Source organism: Ixodes scapularis, unplaced genomic scaffold, assembly GCF_016920785.2.
Source record: "Ixodes scapularis isolate PalLabHiFi unplaced genomic scaffold, ASM1692078v2 PGA_scaffold4__175_contigs__length_147842914, whole genome shotgun sequence".
Lineage (NCBI taxonomy): Eukaryota > Metazoa > Arthropoda > Arachnida > Ixodida > Ixodidae > Ixodes > Ixodes scapularis.
This window is the reverse complement of record NW_024609879.1, coordinates 84,811,739-84,836,752: the sequence shown is the minus strand read 5'-3', so window position 1 is coordinate 84,836,752 and position 25,014 is coordinate 84,811,739. Positions and strand designations below refer to the sequence as shown.

The 25,014-nt window shown below is 45.2% G+C and overlaps 1 protein-coding gene across 1 annotated transcript; it reads left to right on the top strand.

Annotated features, from left to right (window-relative positions):
• Nucleotides 1-360: 360 nt before the first annotated feature.
• LOC120844506 ((3R)-3-hydroxyacyl-CoA dehydrogenase-like) lies at nt 361-24,707 on the top strand. Its single transcript, XM_040216311.2, has 4 exons — nt 361-406; nt 4,607-4,831; nt 5,887-5,942; nt 24,315-24,707. The coding sequence occupies exons 1-4, from the start codon at nt 361-363 to the stop codon at nt 24,705-24,707; spliced, it is 720 nt and encodes a 239-aa protein (XP_040072245.2).
• The last annotated feature ends 307 nt before the right edge of the window (nt 24,708-25,014 follow it).

Sequence of the window (25,014 nt, the reverse complement as noted above, 5' to 3'; positions counted from 1 at the left end):
CAGGCGCTGCAAGTGCGATCTGTTTTCGGAACCCTCTTTATTTTCGTGGTTTTGCACATCTCTGTTTCCAGTTCACCGCCTCGATGCCATTGTAGAGAGCAACGTACGCCGCACATGGTATAGGTGCATTGCCTCCCGATGATCCGAAATTAAGCAAGAAGTAACCGGAGCGTCAAATCACAGCTGTAGTACTTTCCACTTATCAGCAACTACGTACAACGCTGTTGCGTGGACGGGGGAGCTTTTTGTTCCAGCTTGTACCGAAAGACCAGTGGCAGCTGGCACTTTATTGACCGGTGAACAGAACTGATTTCGTGTCAGATTGTTTCAGCAACACTGAGGTAATAGACGCCAACTAACATGAACGGCAAGAACCTCATTGTTTTCGCAGTTATTCTGGCACTTGGTAAGCGCGATCTGGCATTTTTTATATACAAAGCCGTTTCTCCAAAAAAAAAAACCAAAAATGGTAGGGGCCTTTAAGATGGAGATTTAGTATGGACAGTTCTATCGTCCACACTCGAAGAATGAGTGTAGCGTTGGATTATAAAAGTTTATCTTCTACAGCCCAATTAACTCGCTCGAAACTTTATTTTAGCTGCCGCATTGTGTCGGAAGTAAGTTGCCCTTCGTTAAATTGATCCAGGGCAGTCTTTATTCATTTATTTAAAATACCCTCTAAGCCATCGGAATTGCAGAGGGGAGTGCGGGTCACTGGCAGTAGTACACCTTGGAGCTCAATCTGAGCAGTATAGATGATTTAGGGCAGTTCTAAATAAGTTGTCAGGAACAATTGTTGCGATAGATGCAAGAAGGTGGTTCCAATCCACTGAAGTTTTCGGAATGAATGGCTTTCGGCAGGCACGTAGCGAGGTGGGGGGGGGGGGGGGGGGGGGGGGGGGCAACATGGGGCCTTACCCCCCCCCCCCCCCAACCCGAAAATCTTCAATTTTGCTCGGACCTCCTCTCGCCCCTCCCCCTCATTCAGCATTTGGTCATGACCGGCCCCCCCCCCCCCCCCCCCTCCCCCGAAACAAAATCCTGGCTATGTGCCTGACTCTCGGCGTGCATTAGTGTTACATTTCATAATGTTTACTTTACACATATGATCAATGCGTGACGAAATATAAGACGGGTGATTCAGCAGTTGGTTTTGAAGTAATGAGTTGGTATGGTATATCTTATGAAAGAGACATAAGCGAGCTGTTTTGCGACGTAAAGTGAGGTTAGGCAACGATAGTCTAGTTTTCATGGAGCTCACGCTTGCGGTGCGATGAAAGTTAGAATAAAACGAGCAGAGCGATTCTGAACTGATTCCAGGGCGTTAGTTAGCTTGGAATGACCGGGGTCCCAGATAGAAGAAGCATGTTGTAATTTAGAGCGTACAAGCGTTCTGTACAGGGTTAGTTTCAGAGATGAAGGGGCAAGTAAAAAAATTTGTTTTAGATAAGACAGCATTCGATAAGCGTTATTAATGACATATTTAACATGCATTTGCCAGGAAATATCTGAGGTTATATACACACCTAAATATTTATAAAAAGAGACAGAAGGTAAGGGGACATTTTCGAGAAAATAAGAAGGAGAAACATTACTTTGACACGATACTCTCACGGCTTGCATTTAGTCGTGTTAAGTTTCATCCCCCATAATCCACACCATTTTGAAACATGGTTAATGTCAGCTTGTAAATTCAAAACATCCGAGGCGTTAGTAGCTTCTCTGTAAACAACACAATCATCAGCGAATAAACTAATTGAAGAAGATATCGAATTTGGCAAATCGTTAATGTAGATACGGAACAATAGCGTATCTAATGCAGAACCTTGTGGTACTCCAGAATTGACGGAAGCGAGCGGTGATGTTTCATCGTTAGCGGTTGCAAACTGGGAACGATTAGTGAGAAAACAAGTTATCCAGGACAGGACATTTGCGTCAATGTCAAGACTGTTAAGTTTTAATAGCAGCAGCTTGTGTAAAACTTTGTCGAATGCTTTGGGAAAGTAAAAAAAAAAATGCAGTCTATCTGGGACCCTCGGTCAAGCGCTAGGTGCAAATCATCGGTGAACGGCAAAAAGTTGCGTTTCGTAAAGAAGGATTTACGAAAGCCGTGCTGAGCGGGCTGAAGAAAAGATTAGCTTCTAAAAATTGAACTGGTTGTGAGTAGATGATATGTTCTAGTATCTTGCATGGAATGCTAGTAAGCGAAATTGGTCGATAGTCATCTGAACAATATTTATCACCTCCTTTGTAGAGTGGCACCACCTTCCCTACCTTCCAATCAGCAGGCAACTCTCCATGTGAAAGTGACTGGGGAAAAACTTTGAGATAATATCAAAGAGCAATACATTTTTGTGTTTTTGAGGAACTTTGAGTTAATGATCTCGGTGCCAACAGAGGAAGGAATTTTTAAGTTATCGATTATTTTAACAATACCAATAGGATCGACAAGAACGGGCCCCATAGGCAAAAAAATCACTCGCGTCAAATCTACAAGTAGGCGTGTTAATAACAGTTTGAAAAAACTCAATAAAAACGTCATTGAAAACGCGAGCATATTCATCACTAGAAATGATATCTTCGTTCGCGGCCTTGAGTGGAAGTATGAATTCTTCTTTACCAACAACATTCCAAAACTGCTTTGGGTTAGTGCCTAACATAGACGGTAGCTTAACGTTAAAATACTCGTATGTCGCATCTTGAATAGCATTTTTGTAAACTGCATTGGCATTGTTATAAGACTCCCACCGGTTATAGGTACTGGAAGATTTAGCGGCACGAAACAGTCCCTTTTTCTTGTTCGATAGCCTTCACAGTGAAGGGTTATACCACGGTGATTGAGGGCGAGACGTTATAGATCGCAGTGGAATGTACTTATTGATGAGGACGGCGACTTTATTCTTAAAATTATTCCAGTTCTGCTCAACAATCAAACTTGAGTAGGAGTTGAGACCTTGTCTACATGTTCGCCACCTAAAGCTACCCACTTTTTCCAGCAATGCAATACATGCCGGAGGCCAGTGTTATAGAACTCCTCGTTTTGAGTGTTCAGGAATCGGTCCGCTTCATCAATCACTTGGTCGCCGTCCTTGAAATGCTTTCCTCTTATTTGGCCACACGGGAAGCGTCTGCGCAATTTAACCAAAGTGTCATAAACTAGGGCGTTGTCCCCGAACAATGCTCCTAGATTGGAATGAATATCCTTGGCATTGCTTCCCTTCAAATTAGAATGTGCTTGGCACCGACGGGTGGTGCCATTTTTGTTTCGACTCCCTAGCGGCGTTCCAAACTACTATAGCATGCGATGTTTATACTCTGCGACAACTAGAGGGACGCGCGCTGAAGCTGAGGCTTGTTTTGTTCCGTTTTTTGTTCAATTTTTTGTGCCGATAATACGAAAGTTATGAACGCCCCTCGTATTTTAGAAAAGCATAGCCTATACTCTGTGCTGTTCGGTGACAAATTTAGGCTGCCTAAAGGCCGCCATGTCCAAACTAAGATAAGAAGTGAAAACAGAAATGCACAGAATGCTTCAGGTTTGAAGCAACGTCAAAGCGTAACAAGCCGTTGCTATGACCAGGTGACGACAAAATTTCGCACCATTCTCAGATCGGTACCTGCTCTCGCCGATGACACCGGCGTCACTTCAGTGCGCAACTCCTGCCCGTACTTTTGTTTTTGATTTTCCATCCTAGTTAACTCACAGCCTAAATGACTCACTGAATAGAGAGAAACACGTATGATACAATTTTCCTCCCACATTTTAGCACCGTTAGGCTTGCGCTTGCAGCCAGACTGGTAAGTTAAGCGCACAACCGCGCTTCGCTCTTCAAGTCTTTATGATATATAGTGATCTGGTGGTTTTCGATGACGCCCAGCAATTTCAGTTTTCAACAACGTGTTTATTTTCTCAAATCAAAACCTTAATGAACAAGTTTAAGTTAATCATTTGAATCAACGTGAGGATTAGTCCCATATACAGGGTGTCACAAAAGAAAATTTACACGGTCTTTTTTTATACCGCTAAAATAAACAAGGCATCGCCGAACGCTCATTCTCCGCCCAAATAGAGAGCTAGAGGTCACAACCAGATGCCAAATTTTCAGCCCGATCCGATACCTTGTTCAAAAGTTATAAGTGATTTTCTGAAAATTTCAATAGGAAAATGGAGCCCATTTTTGCCCGTGTTCGGTTTCTGGTGCCATAGAGCCCCATGTGTTTGAAAACTCCGTCGGCCGCCATTTTCCGATTGAAATTTTCAGAAAATTACTTATAACTTTTGATTAAGTTATCAGATCGGGCTGAAACTTTGGCATCTGGTTGTGACCTCTAGTTCTACCTTTGGGCCGAGAATGAGCGTTCGGCGATGCCTAGTTTATTTTTGCGGTGAAAAACACCGTGTAAATTTTCTTTTGTGACACCCTGTAGTATGTTCCCCCTGATGATGTATAACGATCATTTCTACGGGTTGGATAAATATAGCTTTCACGGCTTTCTTTCTTATGAAAAATCTGTAATGCCTAAAAACAAACACACTGTACATGAGTAACGTCGTAATATTCGTGTAGCCTTTCCCACACGTTTTACTAATGTAGCCCGCTTACAGGGACTGAGCTTAGCTATACAGATGCCCATCAGAACAACTCAGGCTCCACAAGCAACCAGACTGAGTGCCGTTCGCTGCAACTCAATGGCCGTCTCGCCATCGTCACCGGGGGTGCGAGTGGGATCGGCAGGAGTGTCTGCATGGTACTCGCCCGAGAGGGAGCCACCGTCGTCGTGACAGATAAGAACAGAACAGGCTCCGACGAAACGATACAGATGCTGCAAGGTACGTCGTGTCACCATTTCTCGAGATTCAGCATTTACCGTGCTGATTCTTGAAAGGCCGGCGCCACTCCAAACTGAAAGAATAAACACTTTCGCTCGCCATTTTGAAAATCGTTAGTTTTGTTTCGGGCAACGTAATGCAGCGATTTACAAACGTTTAGCTCGACATCTTGAGCACATTGCCGATCAATCGAATTCAGATAAGCACATCCCTAAACATTTGACCACTCCGAATTAAAAAAAATGAGCTCAACCGTAAACAAAAAAACGAAGGAATAGATTGATTACCAAGGGGGTTCTGCACACGTTTCAAAGCATCGAATTGCAGCACCTTCGATGAACCGGAGGACGTTGAGTGTATACTTCGGGTACTGCAACCGTACGCTCATTACGAAAGAATCATTATCTGGAAACATCAGGAAACTCGTCGTCAACGACCCCAGCACAACGTGAAGGCTCAACGTGAAGGCTTCGCGAAAGGCGCACGGAGGATGTGGTCCGCTTCGCTCCGGGAGGTGCTTGACTTCTTGAACGCAGGGGAGCCGCCCTCTAGACTGTGAACTCTAAAACCGGCCGCGGTCCCACATTCCGATACATCTTACAAAAGACGGTCTTCAGACACTAGAGACCTTTCCGGGACCGTTTTTTCCCATCCGATACGGTATACGATGGGACCTCCGGTACGCAGGGCGAATATGGGAATCTTATGAGATAGCGCATGCGCAGTTGGTACGGGACGGCCTACCGTACCGTGTCGGATGTGCTAAAACGGTTTCCTAAAACTCTCTACTGTCTGCAGGCGTGTCCCCAGCGAACGCGTGTATAAAGGCAAACACGCTTGAGATATGCTTGGTGCGTGTCCGCACAGAGTTATGTCAGTGGAGAGTTTTAGGGAACCGTTTTTGCACACACGATGCGGTTCGATGGGCCCTCCGGTACAAACTGCGCATGCGCAACCACAGAAGACTCGCATATGAGCAGTTCGTACCAAAGGGCCCATCGCACCATATCGGATGTGAAAAAATGCTTCCCTAAAACTCCCTATTATGTCTGCAGCCAACACCGTGTATTTATATATTGTGATTCATGAACGGTATCACTGCGACTTCATGGTACGTGCGCTACTCAGTGCACATCGCGACTTGACATTTTTCGCATCGTGAATTACACTATTCGCCTTTGCCGGAAAGGAACGTCCAGGCTGTCCTTGGACAGAACAATAAACTGCCGGCATCACCGAACGTTCATTCTCCACCCGAGTGTAGCACCATCAAGGAGGATAGAAGGGTAAGAGAGGGCATGGACCTCAGCCGCGTAGCCTCCACAAACCATGCTCCCTCGACGCCTCGCCTCTTTCTCATTTGCCTCCTTACTCTCCTCACTTATCAACCCAACCAACATTTTCTGGAAATAAGGCCGTAGCACTCTTCTCGTGACGTCGCAAAGGAAGGCCATCGGCGGCGCGTGTCGAAGCGAAGGCAACGCGCGTGGATCGACCGTCGTAACGCGCTTTTCGTCACATACGCGTGTCTTATTGGCTAAAATGAAAACTGCACTATAGCAACGGGTCTAAGAAACACTTTATTACACAAGCAAGCCATTACACCGCTAAATAATCGGTACGAAATGGCACGAGGTATGCGTATAAGACGTCTATAGAAAAATGTAATTGTTTTAAGTCAAAAACATTGAGTCACGCAATTATTGATGTAGGAATGCATATTTTATACAGACATACATCGACAAAAGGGCGAGACACGCAGTGCTTGGAAGCAGCAACAGATCACAGCTAAAAATCAGGTAGACGTAGCTAACGCGGACATGGCTCGACCAGTGCCACTAACGATCATGTAACCGATGTTATCGCGTGCAGTCACTGAATTAAAATAATGTAATTTCCATCGAATGACAATATGATGTCGACAAATCAGTTTTCGACGCTCGTACAATCACTCAGACAGCGAGCTGATTAAATCCCATATCATTTAATGAAAATATAGTAACTTTTCCGTGTGACAGGGGTCCTAAACTTACTATTTACAGTCAACTATAATTTACTTCTCTCTATGGGCTCGAGCTGCCTAAGAACAAAATATAACCTATTTTGTATACAATAATACTACTACCTTAATACAGTTAAGATTCTAGTATAAACGCGGTAAAGGCAATGAAATAACATTAGTCTAAATAAACAAATAAGCAAAAACAACGCAGTTTCAATAATCACTCAAACTTGTTATTTACTTTCCGGTAAAAACTAGAATATTACCACGCCTATTTACAAATTTCTACGCAATAGCACACGGATAACGAAGATAATGACGAAGAATACGATTCCATTCTATCACAAGATTAAGAAAAAATCAACTGCAGCATTTTACTTTCGTCTTACATGACCAGGAAAGCCGGCAAAGAAGTTGTTTCTCAGATTATTCACGGTCTCTCTCTAATTAAGAGGCTTCTTGTTTTCTTCCTTCCCATTTTGTGTAATAAAAAAACAGTTGTTAGTTCAGCGCCGTCCTGTCGTGTTTGTTCCTTTACTCTTGTCCAAGGTTCTTTGCCGCTGTTTATTCCCAAGATGTTCAAAACTAACCGTTACTTTATTCGAAAGTTATACGCGATTTTCGAAACATTTCAACGGGAAAATGACGGCCGAGTGGTCGTCGGATACACGAAAGCTGAATGGCGCCAGGTACCGAGAATGAGCCCCCTTTTCGGATTGAAAGCATTAGAAAATCACTTTTAAATTTCGAATAAAAGAACGGTTAGTTCTAAACCTTGGGCATCTGGATTAGACCGTTTGTGCTACATGTGGACGGAAAATGAACGTTTGGCTAAACGTTGTGTATTTTGCCGTTAAATAAAAACGAAAAAACTTATTTAACTTTTTGGAGAACACGCTGCATAATATCGAAGGTCAATTCGACCATCTCTCTGAGGCTCAGAGCAACCCGCCGGCCGTATTGTCGTAAAGGAAGCAAATTAGACGTTAGATGATTAGACAACGCGAGTTTAGTATGATTTTGTGGTATGCCGACATTCTTAAACGCTGTAAAAGAGAAGTTTATCCAGCTCAGTGCGACTGATGGCGCCTGCGCCAAGAAAAAAAAAAACTGTTTTGATGATGAGAAAGACAAAGCCAGAACTAATATTCCTGTGTCTCGACCCGGCCGCACTGCCATCTGTACTTTCGCCCTCGTTAATATTATTAGTAGCCTTTTGCTCCATCTACGAGGTCTCAGTTTGTATGCCGGCAAGCATATGTGTCTGGCGCCAGCCGACCCTAAATAAACACAAGTATTTTGACCCCCCCCCTCCCCCTCTCCACGCCACAAATCATAAACATCCCAGCCACCTCGACCCCCCCCCCCCCCCCAAAAAAAAAAAAAAAGAAAATCCAGGCTACGCTTGTTATAAGCTTTCCCGAGTAAATCTGGGGATAGGAAGAAATGAACACCATTGTTCTCAGCGTGCGTGTGCAGTCAGCTCGAGATGCCAGACACTTCTTGTCTTTATTCTCGCGCCACGGATGCATGGCGCCGCTAGCATCATCATCACACTCCTACCCTTTTTATACGAAGGAACAACAATACTGTCTCAAAACCTAGACGTCAAAGTTCGGGTCACTATGGCCTAAGGCTTGTAACGATCTACGGGCTTTTTTACTCTCGTAGAGCGTAGCTTTTCGTGACTACTCGGAGTCTGGACGGTTGGCAACGTCTGGCATGAAACTTCCTGAGTTCGAGGAGGTCCTATGTCATGGTGTGCTGTGTTGGTCCATGATGATCTTCGTTCCCGGAAGATTCGGTTGACCTGTCTCGTTCAGCTGAGGAGTCGGTTGCCCCGTGCTCTCTGAAGGGTGTCACAGGTGGACGATGATGTTCTCGAAGATGGTCACCATGACGGTTCCAACGAGTCCCATCTTTCAGTTCCACTTGCACAGATGATGAACTCGATTGTTGTATAACAACCCCAGGAAGCCATGAAGGCCCTGATCTGAAATTTCGGGCAAGCACTTTTTGACCATGCTGAGGTAGAGGGCCTTTGCGTGCTCCTTGGTCACAGCGTAACTTTTGCTTCAGCTGCTTCCAGAGTACTTCACTCCGCATGTCCGGATGTAGAAGGTCTAGGGCTGTCTTTAGCTTTCTGCCCATTAGCAGCTCAGCTGGACTATGACCTGTTAGTGAATGCTTTGTAGTTCTGTATGTCAGAAGCATCCTGTCAATCTTGGTCTGAAAATCTCCAGATGACGCTTTCTTCAGCATTCCTTTCACGGTCTGCACGACGCGTTCCGCAGCTCCATTTGATGCTGGGTGGTAAGGGGGAATCAGCATACGTCGGATCCCATTGCGGCTTAGGAATTCGCTGTACTTGTCGCTTACGAAGGCCAGACCGTGTGTCAGACCGTGTGTCGAAAAGATGTTCCGAAGGCATTTGATCGTAGCATCAGCAGAGGGTGACGATACCGGTATGACCTCAACCCACTTCGAGTATGCGTCGACCAATACCAGGAAATAACGTCCTTGGAATGGACCACCAAAGTCAGCATGTAAGCGAGACCATGGCCGTTCTGGAAAAGGCCACGGGGTTGACTGTACTTTCCAATCCGAACGGTGATGTTCTTGGCATTCACGACAATCTTGAAGCTTTGCCGTGATACTGTGGTCTAGCCCATCCCACCAGACGTGACTTCGTGCAATGGACTTCATCTTCTCCACTCCTGGATGGCTTTCGTGCAGTAATTGAAGTACTTGCTCTTGTAACCTGAGTGGGATGATCACTCTTGATCCCCACAGTAAACAGTCTTCTTGGACGCTGAGTTCTGTCAGCTTTGTTCGAAAAGGCGACCACTGTGGTCCTCCTGGGAGATCGCTACCGGACCACAGTGCTTGTCTCAATCGTGACAACACTGGGTAGTCGCGGTATGCTGTGCAACGACTGCGGCGGAAAGAACAGCAGGGTACGCCGCTTCCAACATGAGTACATCACCTGGCCGTGGAAGTTGGAAGTTGTCCACTGGTAACGGTAAGCGACTCAACGCATCGGCGTTACCTATACTCGGGCCGGGTCGGTAGACCAGCTTGTACTTGTACGCTGCTAGTGTAATTGCCCAACGTATGACTCGAGGTGATCCTCTCTCTGGAATGGCCTTGTCAAGGCCCAGAAGTCCAAGGAGAGGTTTATGGTCAGTGACGGCTTCAAACTGGTTACCCCAAAGGTACTGATGAAACTTCGTCACTCCGAAAACGAGTGCCAAGGCTTCCTTATCAAGCTGACTGTAATTTTGCTCAGCTGGTAAGAGGCTTCTCGAGGCGAAGGCTATGGGACGTTCCTGTCCCCTTGAATCTCGATGGGCAAGAACAGCGCCGAGTCCGTAAGGAGATGCGTCGCAGCTGAGGATGATCTCTTTGTTAGGATCAAAGTGTTGAATTACTGCTACAGATGTCAAGAGCTCTTTGCTCTTGTGAAAAGACTTCTCCTCTTGTTGCCCCCATCGACATGATGTATTCGCAGCGAGCAGGTGGTACAACGGTTGAAGTACTGAGGACGAGTTGGGAAGGAAACGCCGGTAATAGTTGACGAGTCCAAGGTAGCTTTGAAGCTGCTTGAGGTCAACTGGTCGAGGCGCATTTAGGACAGCTTCTACCTTGCGTGGCGTTGGCTTCAGTCCTCCAGCTTCAATCACATGCCCAAGGTATTCCACTTCGAGGGCCATAAATGTGCATTTTTCTAGCTTGAGCTTGAGACCTGCGCCCTCTAGACGCTGCAGCACTTGTTCAAGATTTTTTAGGTGGTCTTTGTCATTGAGTCCAGTCACGAGAATATCGTCAAAGTATACGACGACGTGTTGCATATCCTGCAGTAGGTTTTCCATTTCTCTCTGAAAGATTGCAGGAGCCGAGGATACTCCAAATGGTAGTCTGGTATATTAAAAAAGTCCTTTTGGAGTGTTGATGGTGACAATCTTCTGACTCTCAGGCTCGAGCTCCACCTGTTGGTATGCGTCCTTCAGGTCCAGTTTGGTAAACTTGACGCCTCCTGAAAGTTTGGCCCACAGATCTTCCAATCTGGGTACCGGGTACTTCTCGAGAATGGTTGCAGGATTTATATTAACCTTGAAATCACCGCAGATCCGCACTCGGCCGTCATGCTTTAGAACAGGCACGATTGGTGCTGCCCATTCGGATGTTCTCACAGGACAGATAATTCCATCGCGCTGAAGTCGTTGCAGTTCTTGAGCAACCTTGTCCTGTAACGCAAACGGAATCGTGCGAGGCTTGAAGAACTTGGGCCGCGCTCCCTCTTGGATGGTGATCTTAGCTTTCACGCCTTTCAGCGTACCTAGTCCGTCGGAAAAAAACTTCTTTGTGATTTTTCAGAATTGCTTCCATGCTGGATGCAGCGGTAACTTCTTTCACATCGGCCAAACGTATTCCAAGGGCGTTGATCCAATCTCTTCCAAGGAGTGTAGGAGTCTGGTCACGTGCGACATACAAAGGAAGCGTTGCTTCTTTGTTTAGAAATCCAACAGGTACGACAAACTTTCCCTGGACCTTAGAAAGGTCACCGCGATAGCTTCTTAGGATGGCATCCGAAGGTTCACATTGAAGCTCTGGAAATTCTTCTACGAAAGTTCTTTGCCCGATGATGGAGACGCTGGCTCCGGTGTCCAGTTCTAGCCGAAGTGGTTTCCCCGCCACTTCCAAAGTAGTAACATATGGAGGTGATAATATGGAGGATTTCAGCTTCTTTGATTTGCACACACTGGCATGCGTTGCACTTTGTTTTCGAGTGCTTGCACACAGACGCATAATGAGGCCCTCCACAACGATAGCAAGTGATGATTTTCGATGACGCTTCTTTGGCCACGTTGATAGCTTCGGACGCCACTTGACATTTTCCTTGTTTCATTAGCAAGTTTGAATCGTTCTTCGCAGTTTCCATCACTAGTAGAAGCTGTATCGCAGACTCGAACGTGAGATTGGGCTCTTCAAGCAACCGTGTCTGCATTGTGGAGTCATTGATGCCGCAGACAAGTCTGTCGCGAAGCATGTCATTCAGGAATGTTCCGTACTCGCAGTGCTCGGTTAGTTTCTTGAGTGCGGCAACATAGTCGCTCACCGATTCTCCCGTGTGTCGACATCGGCTGTTGAACTTGAAACGGGTGACTACCACAGAGGGTTTTGGGGTGAAGTGGTTGCTGAGAGCGCCAAAAATCTCCTCTATGCTCACTTCGTTAGGAGCCTTGGGGTCAGAATGCTCCGCAGAATGGAGTACGTTTTAGCCCCACAGGACGTCAGAAAAACTGACCTTCTTTTTGCAGTAGGAATGCAGTTGGCCTCGAAGAACAGCGCGGTGCGTTCCATGTGCTCTAACCAGTCCACTGGTTCCCCGTCAAAGACTTCCAGGGTCCCGTACTTCGGCATGGTGGAGCTGAACACGGCTAATGATTGCCGTAAGGAGATATTACAGGTTTTACCCTCGTCGCCAATTTGTTATAAGCTTTCCCGAGTAAATCGGGGGACAGGAAGAAATGAACACCATCGTTCTCAGCGTGCGTGTGCAGGCAGCTCGAGATACCAGACACTTCTTGTCTTTATTCTCGCGCCACTGATGCATGGCGCCGCTAGCATCATCATCACAACGCTATTGCTCAAAACCTTCCATTTTTGATGTGAAGATTGTGGCTTAAAAACTTCCCGTTATTCAGATAAGTTATGTTTTCGTCTCCCTCCCCCCCCCCCCCCCCCAAAAAAAAAAAGAAGAAAAAAAGTAAATAAATATTGTATTTTACAATTAGGTTTGATCAGCGCACAGGGTCAATGGTCCCGGTAAAATGCTACCACAGTTATTTTTGAAATCTCGGATCATTGACAAAAGGGATCTTACCGCTCATCTCGTCAACGTACAGAACGACATGCAATTGTACTTTCGGGTCCCGAAAAAAGCCTCTGTATTGGATTAGACAGTGAAAGCTATGGACAATAGAGGTTGCATAAAATTGGGAAAAGGGGCAGTTTAAACTTCCCTATTGCATCCTGTATTACACCACCTCGCGCTGCCGCGGGGTAGCATGGAATTGGATGGGATGAATACGTGCTTCCCAGCGACTACCTCCAGGAGTTTATTTTTAAGGTATCGACTTTAATCGAAGCCACACACGTGTGCAACTTTTGCCGTGGGACAAATTAGGATTGCCAATGGCAATGGCACTAAAACCAAATCCACCTGAAGAATTATTAAATGATATAAGCCCACTTTATTTTTTTTTGTTTATCTAGCAAAAGTTTACACACGGATATTATTTATTTATTTTTCATAGGAAACACTGCGAAATTAAGCTCCGAATTTCGAAGATTTTGGGATCAAACAAAAATATACTCCTATAAGCTACAAACTTACAGAAAAAAATTAACTGCAAAAAACACCCTCCGAATTTGACGAAAAATAAACTCCAAAAACACGGAATTCTAGCTAAAACCGATTAAGGAAATCAATGGCCGAGTGCGCTGACGGCACCGCAGCGCGGAAAACGTTTAGCGAAAGCTCGTGTTGAAGAACGTATGGACCCTGGGTTTAGAGGAGCGATATAACAATTTTTGTACTTTGCGCAAATACTGCTTAGAATGGATCCCTGGCGTTTATGACCAATGAAACACGCGTTCGTTATTCTCGCCAAGCAAACAACGACGCAGAAACAAGTTCAACAAAATCCAGCAGCGTTCAGTACTCCTCAACTCGCAGCCAGAACATGCGGCCACGTGGTCTGGAGCCGATTATATGCCGCCAATGTTGATCATAGCCACGCGCTGGGGTTGGCAAAGCACAGGACACGCGCCAAGTCCCAGACATTGTTATGGTTAAGCTATCAGCGTGTGACTCGTCGCAACTTTAATGGATGACCAATTACACGCTGTATAAATATCCCCATAACCCAATTTTCTTGCAACTACCCGAATGCTTCTCGAGCTATCGATTATCACGAGCTCGAACCGAGAGCCCACGTAATGCTCGGGCCCAACCTGTACGTCGCATTCAAACATCGTCACTAGGCGGTACCACGACCACCCAGCTACGTCATCAAACTTTGCGAAGGAGAGACTGAATGAAAACTTTCGCTTTTGTCCTTGAAATTACACCGCAACAAAGGAGTTTCTTGGCCAGTGGCTGGCTAAATTGTTCATCTACAGCTGACCCGTACGAAAATGACAGATACAGGCCGGAATGATAAATGCCGGTTCTGCCTGGACCCAAAATTGGGGCACCAGTTTGTATATAATAATACTTTATTTTCCATTTGAAAAAATGGCGGAGGCCGAGAAAAAAAGCCGTGTTTAAACGGCTTGACGAGCCCTCGGCCCCCGTTACATTCGACAGCGGCGACTCTTTAAAATAACTACAAAAACATAAAAACTAACACTCGCGCACTTAATGCACAATATGAACAAAATCAAAGGGAAAAGAAGCACACATTCACATCACATACACAAATCAATCAAGCACAAATCACAGAAGAAAAAAAGAACAATTTCATTACTACGTAACCAATGACAACGAGTGTTGAAAATAAAATCAGCCATAACAAAAATCGTAGATTAGTCAACGTATTTCATTCATTGATAGATTCTCTGGAAAAATGATATTGGAACAAAAAATGTTTATCAGTTTAGGTAGCCTGAATGATAACATTTCCTTGCCGATGTTCAATCGGCAGGTAGGTACGCTCCAGCGCTCAGGGTTTCGAAGGCGATAATGGAGTGTATGTTCTCTTAAATGTGAAAATTGGGTTAAGTAAGTATTAGCAGTAAGCAATTCATTTCTAAACTTTACTGCGAGTCTATAATTATACATTTTGTGAATTAATACTATATTATACATTCTGAACAGGTTTTCAGTGTGCGAATTAAAAGGTACACTCTCCGGCAACATGAAAGACCCACTGGGAGCGCGTGGCCGAGGCGGTGGCTGGCGGGGGCGCTGCGAGCGCTCCGGGCAATTCCATTCTGCTTCGAGGGGAGGACGCTCACTCGGGCTCAGCTAAAGCGAAACGCGCTTATCAGTTTGTGCCGAGTCCCGAGTGAGCGTCCTCCCCTCGAAGCGGAATGGAACTGCCAGGAGCGCTCGCAACGCCCCCGCCAGCCACCACCTCGGCCACGCGCTCCCAGTGGGTCTTTCATATCGCCGGAGACTGTACATTAGCAATTATGCGTACTATTCTTTTCTGAAGCATATCTATTTTATAAAGATTGGTTGCTGTAGTTGTACCTATGCTAGGTGACAATAATTTAGTTGAGAAAAAAACAATGATTTATACAATAGTATTTTTACTGATGTCGGAAGTATATACCGATTCCGATGTAATGAGCTAACCACCTGCGATAACTTTTTACTTATATATTCAATATGCTATCCCATGACATATTATTTGAAAACACAACTCCAAGGGTCTTGAAAGACTCGACCCAATCAATCCGCTCAGAATTTAGAAATAGAGAGCCTATGGAAGGGACAGTTTTATTTTTGGGACGGAACAACATTGCCTTCGTTTTATTGGTATTATTTCGTAAAGCATTTCTCTTGGTCCATGTAGTAATTTTATCTAACAGGATGTTAGCTCTCGACACAAGCTCATCTGCTCTATCATCAGCTAAAAGTATGGTCGTGTCGTCTGCATAAATAATAAATTCTGATGATGGGTCACTGTTCACAATATCATTTACGTAAATGTTCAAGAGAAGTGGTCCTAGTATGCTACATTGAGGTACACCTGACAAAATTTTGTTTATTGTCGGATTAAAATTATTGCAGCACACATACTGGTTCTGATAACCAAGATATGACTAAAAAAGGCGTAATGGTTGACCGCGAATTCCATAATACTGAAGTTTTTTTAGTAGTAATTCATGGTTTAAATAGTCAAACGCTTTAGTAAAATCGGTAAAAATTCCCAGTACTAACTTTCTGTTTTCAAGACTGCGCAGAATAAATTCCTTTTCCTCGAGTAGTGGCAGTTTTGTTGATTAATTTTTCTGAAAGCTAAATTGGGATTGTGTAATCATATTGTATTTTTCAAAGTATTTAGCCAGACGGCTATGGATAAGTTTTTCAAGCCCCTTGGAAAACACAGGAAGAATTGAAACTGGTCTATATTTATTTAGATAATTCTTGTCACCTTTCTTGTGCAATACAGATATCTTGGCAATCTGCATGCGTGCAGGAAATATACCGATAGATATACATAAGTTAAATATATGTGTAATGCAAGGTGCTATTAGGTCTAGAATGTATTTAACTGGTTTTACTTGAATATCGTCTGCGTCTCTGCACGAAGTATTGTTTAAATTCATAAACACCGAAAATAACTCAGTCTCAGTAACGGGTTCTAAAAAAATAGTGTTCTCGGTACATTTTTTAATATAAACACAGGCTATACGTACTACGGGTACTATACGGGTGGGTATTTAAGTTTACAAAATGGTGGTTAAACGCATTTGCCAATGCAGTTCCTACAAGCTCCTTGCGTTCAATAATAAAATTTTCTATAGTATCATGCTGTTGATTTCGTTGCAAAACTGAACTAACTTTTTTCCAGATAATGTCTGTGCGTTGGCTTGACGAGTTTGAGCTGTTTTGATAATAGGTAGCCTTGGCTTTTTGGAGTTCCTTAGTCAGTTGGTTGCGATAAATTTTAAATTCTTTTAGATCCTCTTGATCTCTTGTTTTATTAAACTTTTGAAAGAGGCGATTTTTTGTGCTAATTTTAGACAAATGATTTTTGTTAATCCAAGGTTTTCGAATTCTCTTTGATGTTTTAAAGGCCCTATAGGGAAGACTGCTTGCATATGCAACTTTAAACCTGTCCAAAAATGTATAATACGCATTGTCGGGATCTGTATCACTGAGAACATCAGACCAGTTTTCGCCTTCAATACTCTGACGAAAACTTTCTAGGCGGGCAGGGGTAATGTCTTTGAAATAATTGACACTTTTTCTCTGGCTAACATGCTCGTTTTTTATACGAATTACCATGGGTAAGTGGTCACTTATACGATAATTCAATATCGCAGATATCACACTACTGCTGTCAACGTTTGTAACAGAAAGATCAAGTAAGGTTTCGGTATGCACTGTAATTCTCGTAGATCTAGTTATCACATTGAAAGAGCCATAAGCAGTGAGCAGACTGTCAAAATCGTTCTTAGATGGCGTATCTACATGCATATTAATATTAAAGTCACCTCCAATCAGTAAACGAAAGCCCCTATCTGTACTGAATCCTAAGAGCATTTAAAAAAACTCAAAGAAACGTTGAATATTGCCGTCGGGCGGTCGATAAATTACCGAAATAAGTGTATCTTTTGTTACTACAGATAACACTTCGTAATCTTTGGTGACAACGCAAAAGTTAGATAACAGCTCACATTTCATATTTTTTTTTCAATTAGGGCACACACGCCTCCCCCTCGACTGGAAGTACGATTCAGGCAATAACTCTCATAGGATGGCAATTTAAAGGCGTCATTTTCACTAACTAGTATACCATGTTTCTGTTAAGAGAATGGCATTGAAAGGAATTTCGAACTGGCTAAAGAGGCATTCAAGATCAATTATCTTGTTTTTGAATGACCTTACATTTAAGTGGACAGCCCTTATCGAAGTCTTGGTTTCATGCCCGAGGCGCTCGATAAAATCAGTGACATGCATATAGGGTGAATCTAACATTTCAAGCGTAAGACGCCAGCTTTTCGCTGGCGTCTCACGCTTGTATCCAGCCTGGAACCGCGCAGTTCCAGACGGGTTACAAACTGGTGCCCCAATTTTAGACGCAGGTTGTGCGCCGCCGGAATTCCCGCTGCACTCACCACTGGACCCTACAAAAGTATTTCGTGCGATGCCCTTAGCAGTTACAAGCAAGATCGTCGCAATTTCAGACCCAGGCGGAAGAGCCTGGGTCTGAAATCGCGACAATCTCTCGCTTGTCACGGCTAAGGGCATCGCGCGGAATACTTTTGTAGAGTCCAGTGATGAGCGCAGCGGGAATTCCGGAGGCGCACACGGTCGTCCAGGCGTCGTCACCAGACACGGTGCACAGATCACACACACGGCACGCACAAGCAAAGTATCCAGCTGTTGTGCGCATCGAGAAGTTCCGGCGGGCAAGCGGTATCCGAGTTGTCGAAGTATTATCACCAAGCACGCCAGCGCCAAGCGCATCCAGATGCCGAGCCAAAGTGCAATGGGTCATCAGCTTCATATTATATGAAGATCCAAAGTCGAGGTCAGTGGGTATCCATTCAGGGAAAAACGATGGGCGCGTCAGTATACCTGCTCCCGCAACGCGAACGTCGCCGCCGGGCGAGCGCCGGCCAACAGTCCGACGAGAGCGAAGAACCTAAACTCTCGGGGGGGGGGAGCGTTGCCGCCGACTGCAAAAGACAAAGCGAGGAGCGTGCGGAGAACGCCCGCTTGCAGCGCATGTGTAGCAGATGATCCTGTCCCTAACTCGTAACTTGCAAGAGACCGACCGCGGAAATATCCCCCCACCCCCACCTCCTCCAGTCAGGGATTTGAGCGCCCACTAGGTGGGAGTGGAACCAAGGGGAATGGATCGGATCCATCCATCACCGTGCGGTTCCAGAGTGCTGCGTCTCGCTGGATCCGACTGGTTACATTCAGCAGCGGAAGTTCAGCGGTAATCTGACCCCTTTCACACCGATTCCAATAGTTTAGAAAATACTTCGTTCTCTACCTTTCCGCGCGCTAGCCCTTCTGGGGGGCATATAGGAAGTGACAATCGGAGATGAATTTTGCGCTCTTTTATCACAACAAAGCGATGTGGTAACAACTTCTTAATACCAAACTTTCAAGACGCAAGCTACTCGTACCTTCGAGAACGAGAGGCATCTAGTGCATGCAAAGCTAGATCATGAAATCAACATACGTGAAATTTATTGTGCGCTTCACAACACCCGCAAGTCTACACCTCTTGGTCTCGATAAGAACACTTACGATGCACTACCAAATCTCGGCCCCGATGCCACCAGCACTCTTCTCGAAATTGATGGGTCCGCCTCACATCCTCCAACCTTCCAGGACACCTTCGAGACCTCAAGTGGCAGCGAGGCTGGGGAGTGCTTCCCACACGAGACCGGCTACTTCGGTGGGGCGTGTGTCGCACCGATCAGTGCCCGAACTGCGACGACCGAGAGACGAACGTGCACGTTGTGTCGGAGTGTGTGGTGACGCGCCCGTTCTGGCGGGTCGTTCGCTCTAGCTTTCGGGGACTGGGCGTGGCACTTTACCTCCTGCGCGGACGATGTCCTTCGGGGCTCTTCGCGTGCCTTCTGCTCGCCGCGAGCGAGTACGTCCTGTGGCGAAACCGGTGCTGCGCCGTGGGACAGGGACGGAGGCTGCTCGCGCTCTGGCCGCTTCTTCTGTTCAGGCTACGGCGGGAGCTCGTGTCCCACCTCGAGGCGCAACTGTTCCTCCTCGGAGAACAGGAGTTCCTGCGGCGCTGGTCCTGCCGATACCTACACGTGCACAACTCTCGCATTGAACTCCGTTTTCAATATGTTGATCATATCTAGACCGCTTTAGGCGGAGAAAGGGGGAACGGGACGACGATGCGGCCCTCTCTTTGAGGCGTCGCAGGGTCGGGACGTGCGAGCGCGGTACCGGTTGGGGGGCCTCTTTGCGCGAGTGATCGCGCGGACGGGCGCTTTGCCGAGCGGTGGGTGCGTGCCCGCGCCTTAGGCACGGGGTTGGCTATAGTCGGATGCAACCTGAGAACAATCTTCTAGCTCCACCCACAAGCGCATTGCGCCCATCTGAAGTGCTTCCGCCGTCGAGAAAGTATTTCGCTAGCAACGTTGCTTTTTCTTCCTCCAGGAAACGTGTCTTGAACTACTACAATATTTATTTAATTCATTCAGGACATTTAAATGAGTTGGAATATGTTTTTGTCAACGAAATAGCTGTTTAGTAAAGAAAGAAAGTCATGTCCAATGTACTGTCTTCCCAATTCATTTTCTGTCCAAGATACTGTCTAACTTACCGTCTTCCAGCGCCTTCGGTTGAGGGAAAGCGAAGCACTTATAGTTCCTGCAAATAATAAATATTTAGGGATTTACTTATTTTAGTGGGCTTTGCGCACGAAATGTGTGCCTTTATTTTGTTGGATGAATAGAAAACAAAAATAATTATACTTTTTGGGTTTTGACAAATCGGCACCCTCCCAAGTCATCGACACCACCACCGCGCCCCGCTCTCTTTGTCTTCCGTCATGGATCCCACTGAGGTGACATCGGAAAGCGATTCCCCTGATTCTTCTTGGACGAAACAGCCTGGTGCAGCCTTACCGGCGGCACCAAAGCGAAGCAGACGACGTCCGGCGTAGCTTCTCACCTCTCAGCAGTGCTAAGCCTCGCGCCTGCTTTGAAATTTTCGTTGGCGATAGCGTCGCCGGATTCTCACGTTGTCGCGCAAAAACTGCTGCAAACGCAAGCTGATATCATTAAGATTTCGTGGCGTAACCTCGGGCACGTAAAACATGGCGCAAAAAAGCAGAATAATTGTCACGAGAAACTAGCGTCGCGTTGCTAAGGCCAGCAGCCATGTTGAGCTTTTTTTTTTTTTTCAAAAGTATCGCGATTGGTGCACGGAATCGTGACGTCATGAAAACGATTGGCTGGCGTTTCTCAGCGTAGGATTACATTTTCCTCTGAGAGGCATTTCCGGTTTTTTCTTAGCTTGCAACCGACTATAGCTTGAAAGACTATATACTGTACATATCGCGTTCTCGGGTTTTGGTTTTGTTATGGGCATGACACCACTGTTGTAAATAAAATTTTCTAAACACAATGAAGTTTGGAAAACAGAGACAATACCGGAATCGTGAAAGCTAGCTAAAATAGTTCCGCTCTTAAAACCTGGGAAATCACCCAACGAGCCTGGATATATTCCGCCCTGTAAGTTTAACCAGTTGCGTCGGAAAGCCGCTCGAGAAGATCTTACATAACAGCTTACAGTGGTGGTTGGAAACTAGTAAAGCGTTTCCCAAAGAAATTGCAGTATTTCGTGCACGTAAATGCACAATGGATGACATCTTAGACCTCACCACCTGTGTAATATATGAACGGGGTAACGGAAGCATTAGTCTGGCAGTGTTCCTAGATATTCGCCGAGCATTTTATACGGTCAGTCACGCTCATGGTCTTGAAGGACTTGTGGTTCTTGCTGTACATGGACGCATGCTTCGTTGGATACAACAGTTTCTTCGATGCAGGAACATCGTAGTGTGTGCAAATGATGCAGACAGCAAGCATCATAAACTGCACCATGGAGTACCTCAAGGTAGCGTGTTGAGCCCTACTCTTTTGAATGTCGTAATGGCGCAGTTACCGCAGAAAATACAGCCGCCTTTACGAATATCTATATATGCTGCCGATATTTGCATCTGGATCTCTGGCTCGTCCCCAGATATTTTAAAGAATCAGTTACAGATAGCCTTATACACGACAAACAATTTTTTAAGAGAACGAGGAATGGAGCTATCTGCCACGAAATCGGCATTTATACCATTTGCCAGAAAAAAGCTTCCCGGTTTTGAACTTAATGTAAATGGAGACCCAATTCACCGAGTTCACTTATACAAATTTCTTGGAGTCCTACTCGACCAATCCCTGACATGGTCCAAACATATAAATATGCTGGAGGGGAGAAATAATCGACATCTTGTAAACCCTGAGATGGGGAACGATAAAAAATAAAAACGGACGAACACAACAAAATCTCTTGAGATTTTGTTGTGTTCGTCCGTTTTTATTTTTTTTTTATCGTTCCCCATCTCAGGGTTTACAATATGTCGATTAATTACCAACTTGCCTGCACTCTATCACAACTTACGAGAAATAATAGTGTAATTAATGTCTTTCGATGCATCGCGGGTGCAAAATGGGGAGCCTCAATCGATTCAATGCTCTCATTCCACACGGCGGTAGTGCGACAAGCGATTGCCTATTCTATACCTGTGTTACAGCGGCTTTCCAACACATCAGAAGCTCGCCTTACTTTTATACTTGCAAGAAGTCTAAGAGTATGCTTAGGTCTTCCGCGAGCAACATGCAGTGCGCTTGTACTCGCTACTGCCAAAGAACCACTAGTAACTATCCTAAGAATCCAGGAAGTATGTCGTAATCTTTTTAGACTTTCTGCGCGGCCCCTTTTATGAAATTCTTTCTCGCAAAGGGACGAACTTTCTTCGAACATTGAATTATATGCACCTGTTAATCGCTGAACAAACACACTGGCTTCAGGACATTCATAAGCCACCATGGACGCTTCCATTACTAGACGTCAACATGAACATTCCAGAAACAAAAGCATCGGTCAGTTCACACGTTGCAAGGACATTGACTTTTGCACATCTACAGCAAAAATACGGCGACAACATCTAAGTGTACACCAACGGGTCAACCAAGGATGAAGGATCAACATCAGCATTTCTAGTACCCCATTTCAACCATTGGTCATCCTTTTGGTTGTCACATCATACTTCTTTAACTAACGCAGAATTGCACGCTTTACTCGCGGCTGCAATGTACATCAAAGCTAGCTCGACAGCGAATTCCTACGTTATATGTACCGACTCCAAGCCAGCACTCCGATTCATTAAGACCCTGAATACTCGCAACGAAACTATGTCTCTGGTGTACCGAACTTGTGAAGAACTTGGGAAAGCAATAGGATTTGGACATACGGTACACCTTCAATGGGTTCCTGGACATAGCGGTCTTTCATGAAACACCCAAGCTGACCAACTGGCCACGGATGTATATACGAGCAACAACGTCCAGCTTACACATATTTACAAAAAGCGATGCTAAGCGGTACATTCGTTGTCTAAGAAACAAGATATCTCCTGACACGTGGCTCAAGAGCTTCTCGGAACAGAACCTACTCCTTTTATTTGACCCAGACCCTCGGTGTCCAGTCCATAATTACTTGAGCGGACATATTGAAACATTAATTCATCGCTTACGACTAAATGTCGCATACAGCGGCAGATTTCTTTGCCGAATTCAACAGGTGGAAACACCGAGCTGCACGTGTGGCCATCCCGTGGAAGACGTCGAGCACATAATAATGGACTGTACAAGATACGACCAGTGGCTAACTCGATTACGAGTGGGACTAAGTATACTCGACCATCGCTCTTTTTCTTCGGCCAAAGTTTTAGGTCCTTGGCCGAACTTAAAAAACAGAAGAGGGCATCAACTTTACTACGTAATTTTTTCACTGACACAAAGATAGTTCAGAAATATTAGGTATTATTCGAAGGGTCAGAATACGTACGACGCGCCCTTAAAGATAACTGCGTTTTTATTGTAATTTTATTACTGGGGTGTTACAGTAATTTATTGTACGTATGTACATGTGTATTTACTGCGTAATAGCTTCTCTCACCGTGTAATTTTTTTGTGCGTGTATGGTAACTGAGAGTATTATTCATGGTGTTCTGATTTTATAACTGGATGTTATAGATCATTCATACAGCACATTACTTGATTTGAAGTTGCCGGTCTCACCGATATGAGACCAAACTCTTTTACTCATCAAATAAACATTGAATTAAGATACAGTATACTAGACTTGGAATGCTCGGTTTCGGCACGCCTTTGACAGCTCATGGCAGCACATATGGGGTGAATTTCATCGAGAGGTTTAAGGCCGGTTCTCACATGCAGCGAAGCGCTGATGTAGCGCTCCTCACGTGTCGTCAGCTACTTATCGTCTGCCATGAGCAACAGTTTGGACGGTGCGACACAAAGCTGATGAACGCTCGCATCAGCACGCGCTTAGCGCGAGGTCAGCGCTATGCTTGTAGCGCTCCGTTGCTTGTGTGAACAGGCCTTTACTCAACTAAGCGCCTCATTGAGAGTAGTAGTTTCTGGATACCATCGAAACTAAAATAAATCAAGCAATAACTGTGAAGGGAAAACACCGCAATGTTCGTTCTTCTGACCTGGACGAAGAGGCACTATACGAATTAAGCCGTCTTTAGCATGCAATTCAAATCTTGCAAGTGTCGCCGTTGCTGGGTACTGACGGTTATTTCTACTTACTGGTTCCTTCAAACTACATCTGCGGTGTGAAACTATCGTGGCAAACCAAACGCTTGCGGCGCATAAGATACTGTGTATGGCCACGAATGGCGTCCCATACAAGCTGCGTATAATTCAGACCTATTTTAACCATGCACTATCCTCTGTTTCACCTTATGATGTACTGCAGGAAAGTCTACAAGCGCGAGCTCCTTGCTCTAGGGCACATCTCGGAGGCAAAAGATCACGTGCATTAAGGGCAGTTGCCAACGCTATGAGCTCATGCTTCTAGCCTTCGTTGCGCTACAACATAAGGTGAAACCGTGTGCAGATGGCGCTCAATTTGTGAAGTGATCTATAGTTGACGTCTTTCACACGTAGGGAACGTTCCTCGTGAATCGAGCTTCGGTGACGTCGATGCTGACCAAGAGCGTCAAGGACGGCGCCATCGTAAACATCGCGAGTATCGCTGCGAGAACGGGGGGTTTTCCAGGGCTCTCGGCCTACTCGGCTTCCAAGGGCGGTGTCATCTCTCTGACCAAGGCAGTGGCACTCGAGGTGGCGACCAAGGGAATCCGTGTCAATGCCATCCTACCGGGCCCCGTCGATACGCCTTTACTCGAAAAAGTGCCTGCGAACATGTTGGCTGTTTTAATAGATCAAACCGCCTTGAAGCGCAAGGCCCGTCCCGAAGAAATATCCGAGACGATTGCGTTCATGTGCAGCCCGAAGAGTAGCTTCATGACTGGAGCGGCCGTAGAAGTTACTGAATAATTTATTATTTAAATGAGTGCTTTCATCTGAATTCGACCAAACTTTTTCGCGGGAATCTTTTAAAAACACATAATAATGTCAGTGGGATTGTTTAAAAGGCAAAATTTATTTTAACAATAAATAGAACCGAACACTTTTCATAAATAACAGGAAAGTAGCCTGTCTCTATGGTATTCGCCCATTTTTCTTAGGCAACAAACTTAGTGGCGCTATATATCGGTTAGACCCGGCACCCTTACAGGGCTCACGTATATTTCCTATTTTTTTTACTCATCATTCTTTTATCACGAGGGTAAATTAAATCTGA

Excerpts from the sequence above, each read along its gene's own strand:
- LOC120844506 (XM_040216311.2), top strand. The coding sequence starts at position 361 with ATGAACGGCAAGAACCTCATTGTTTTCGCAGTTATTCTGGCACTTG. Across the intron at positions 407-4,606 it reads CGCAGTTATTCTGGCACTTG|GGACTGAGCTTAGCTATACA; the intron begins GTAAGCGCGATC and ends GCCCGCTTACAG. Across the intron at positions 4,832-5,886 it reads AACGATACAGATGCTGCAAG|CCAACACCGTGTATTTATAT; the intron begins GTACGTCGTGTC and ends TTATGTCTGCAG.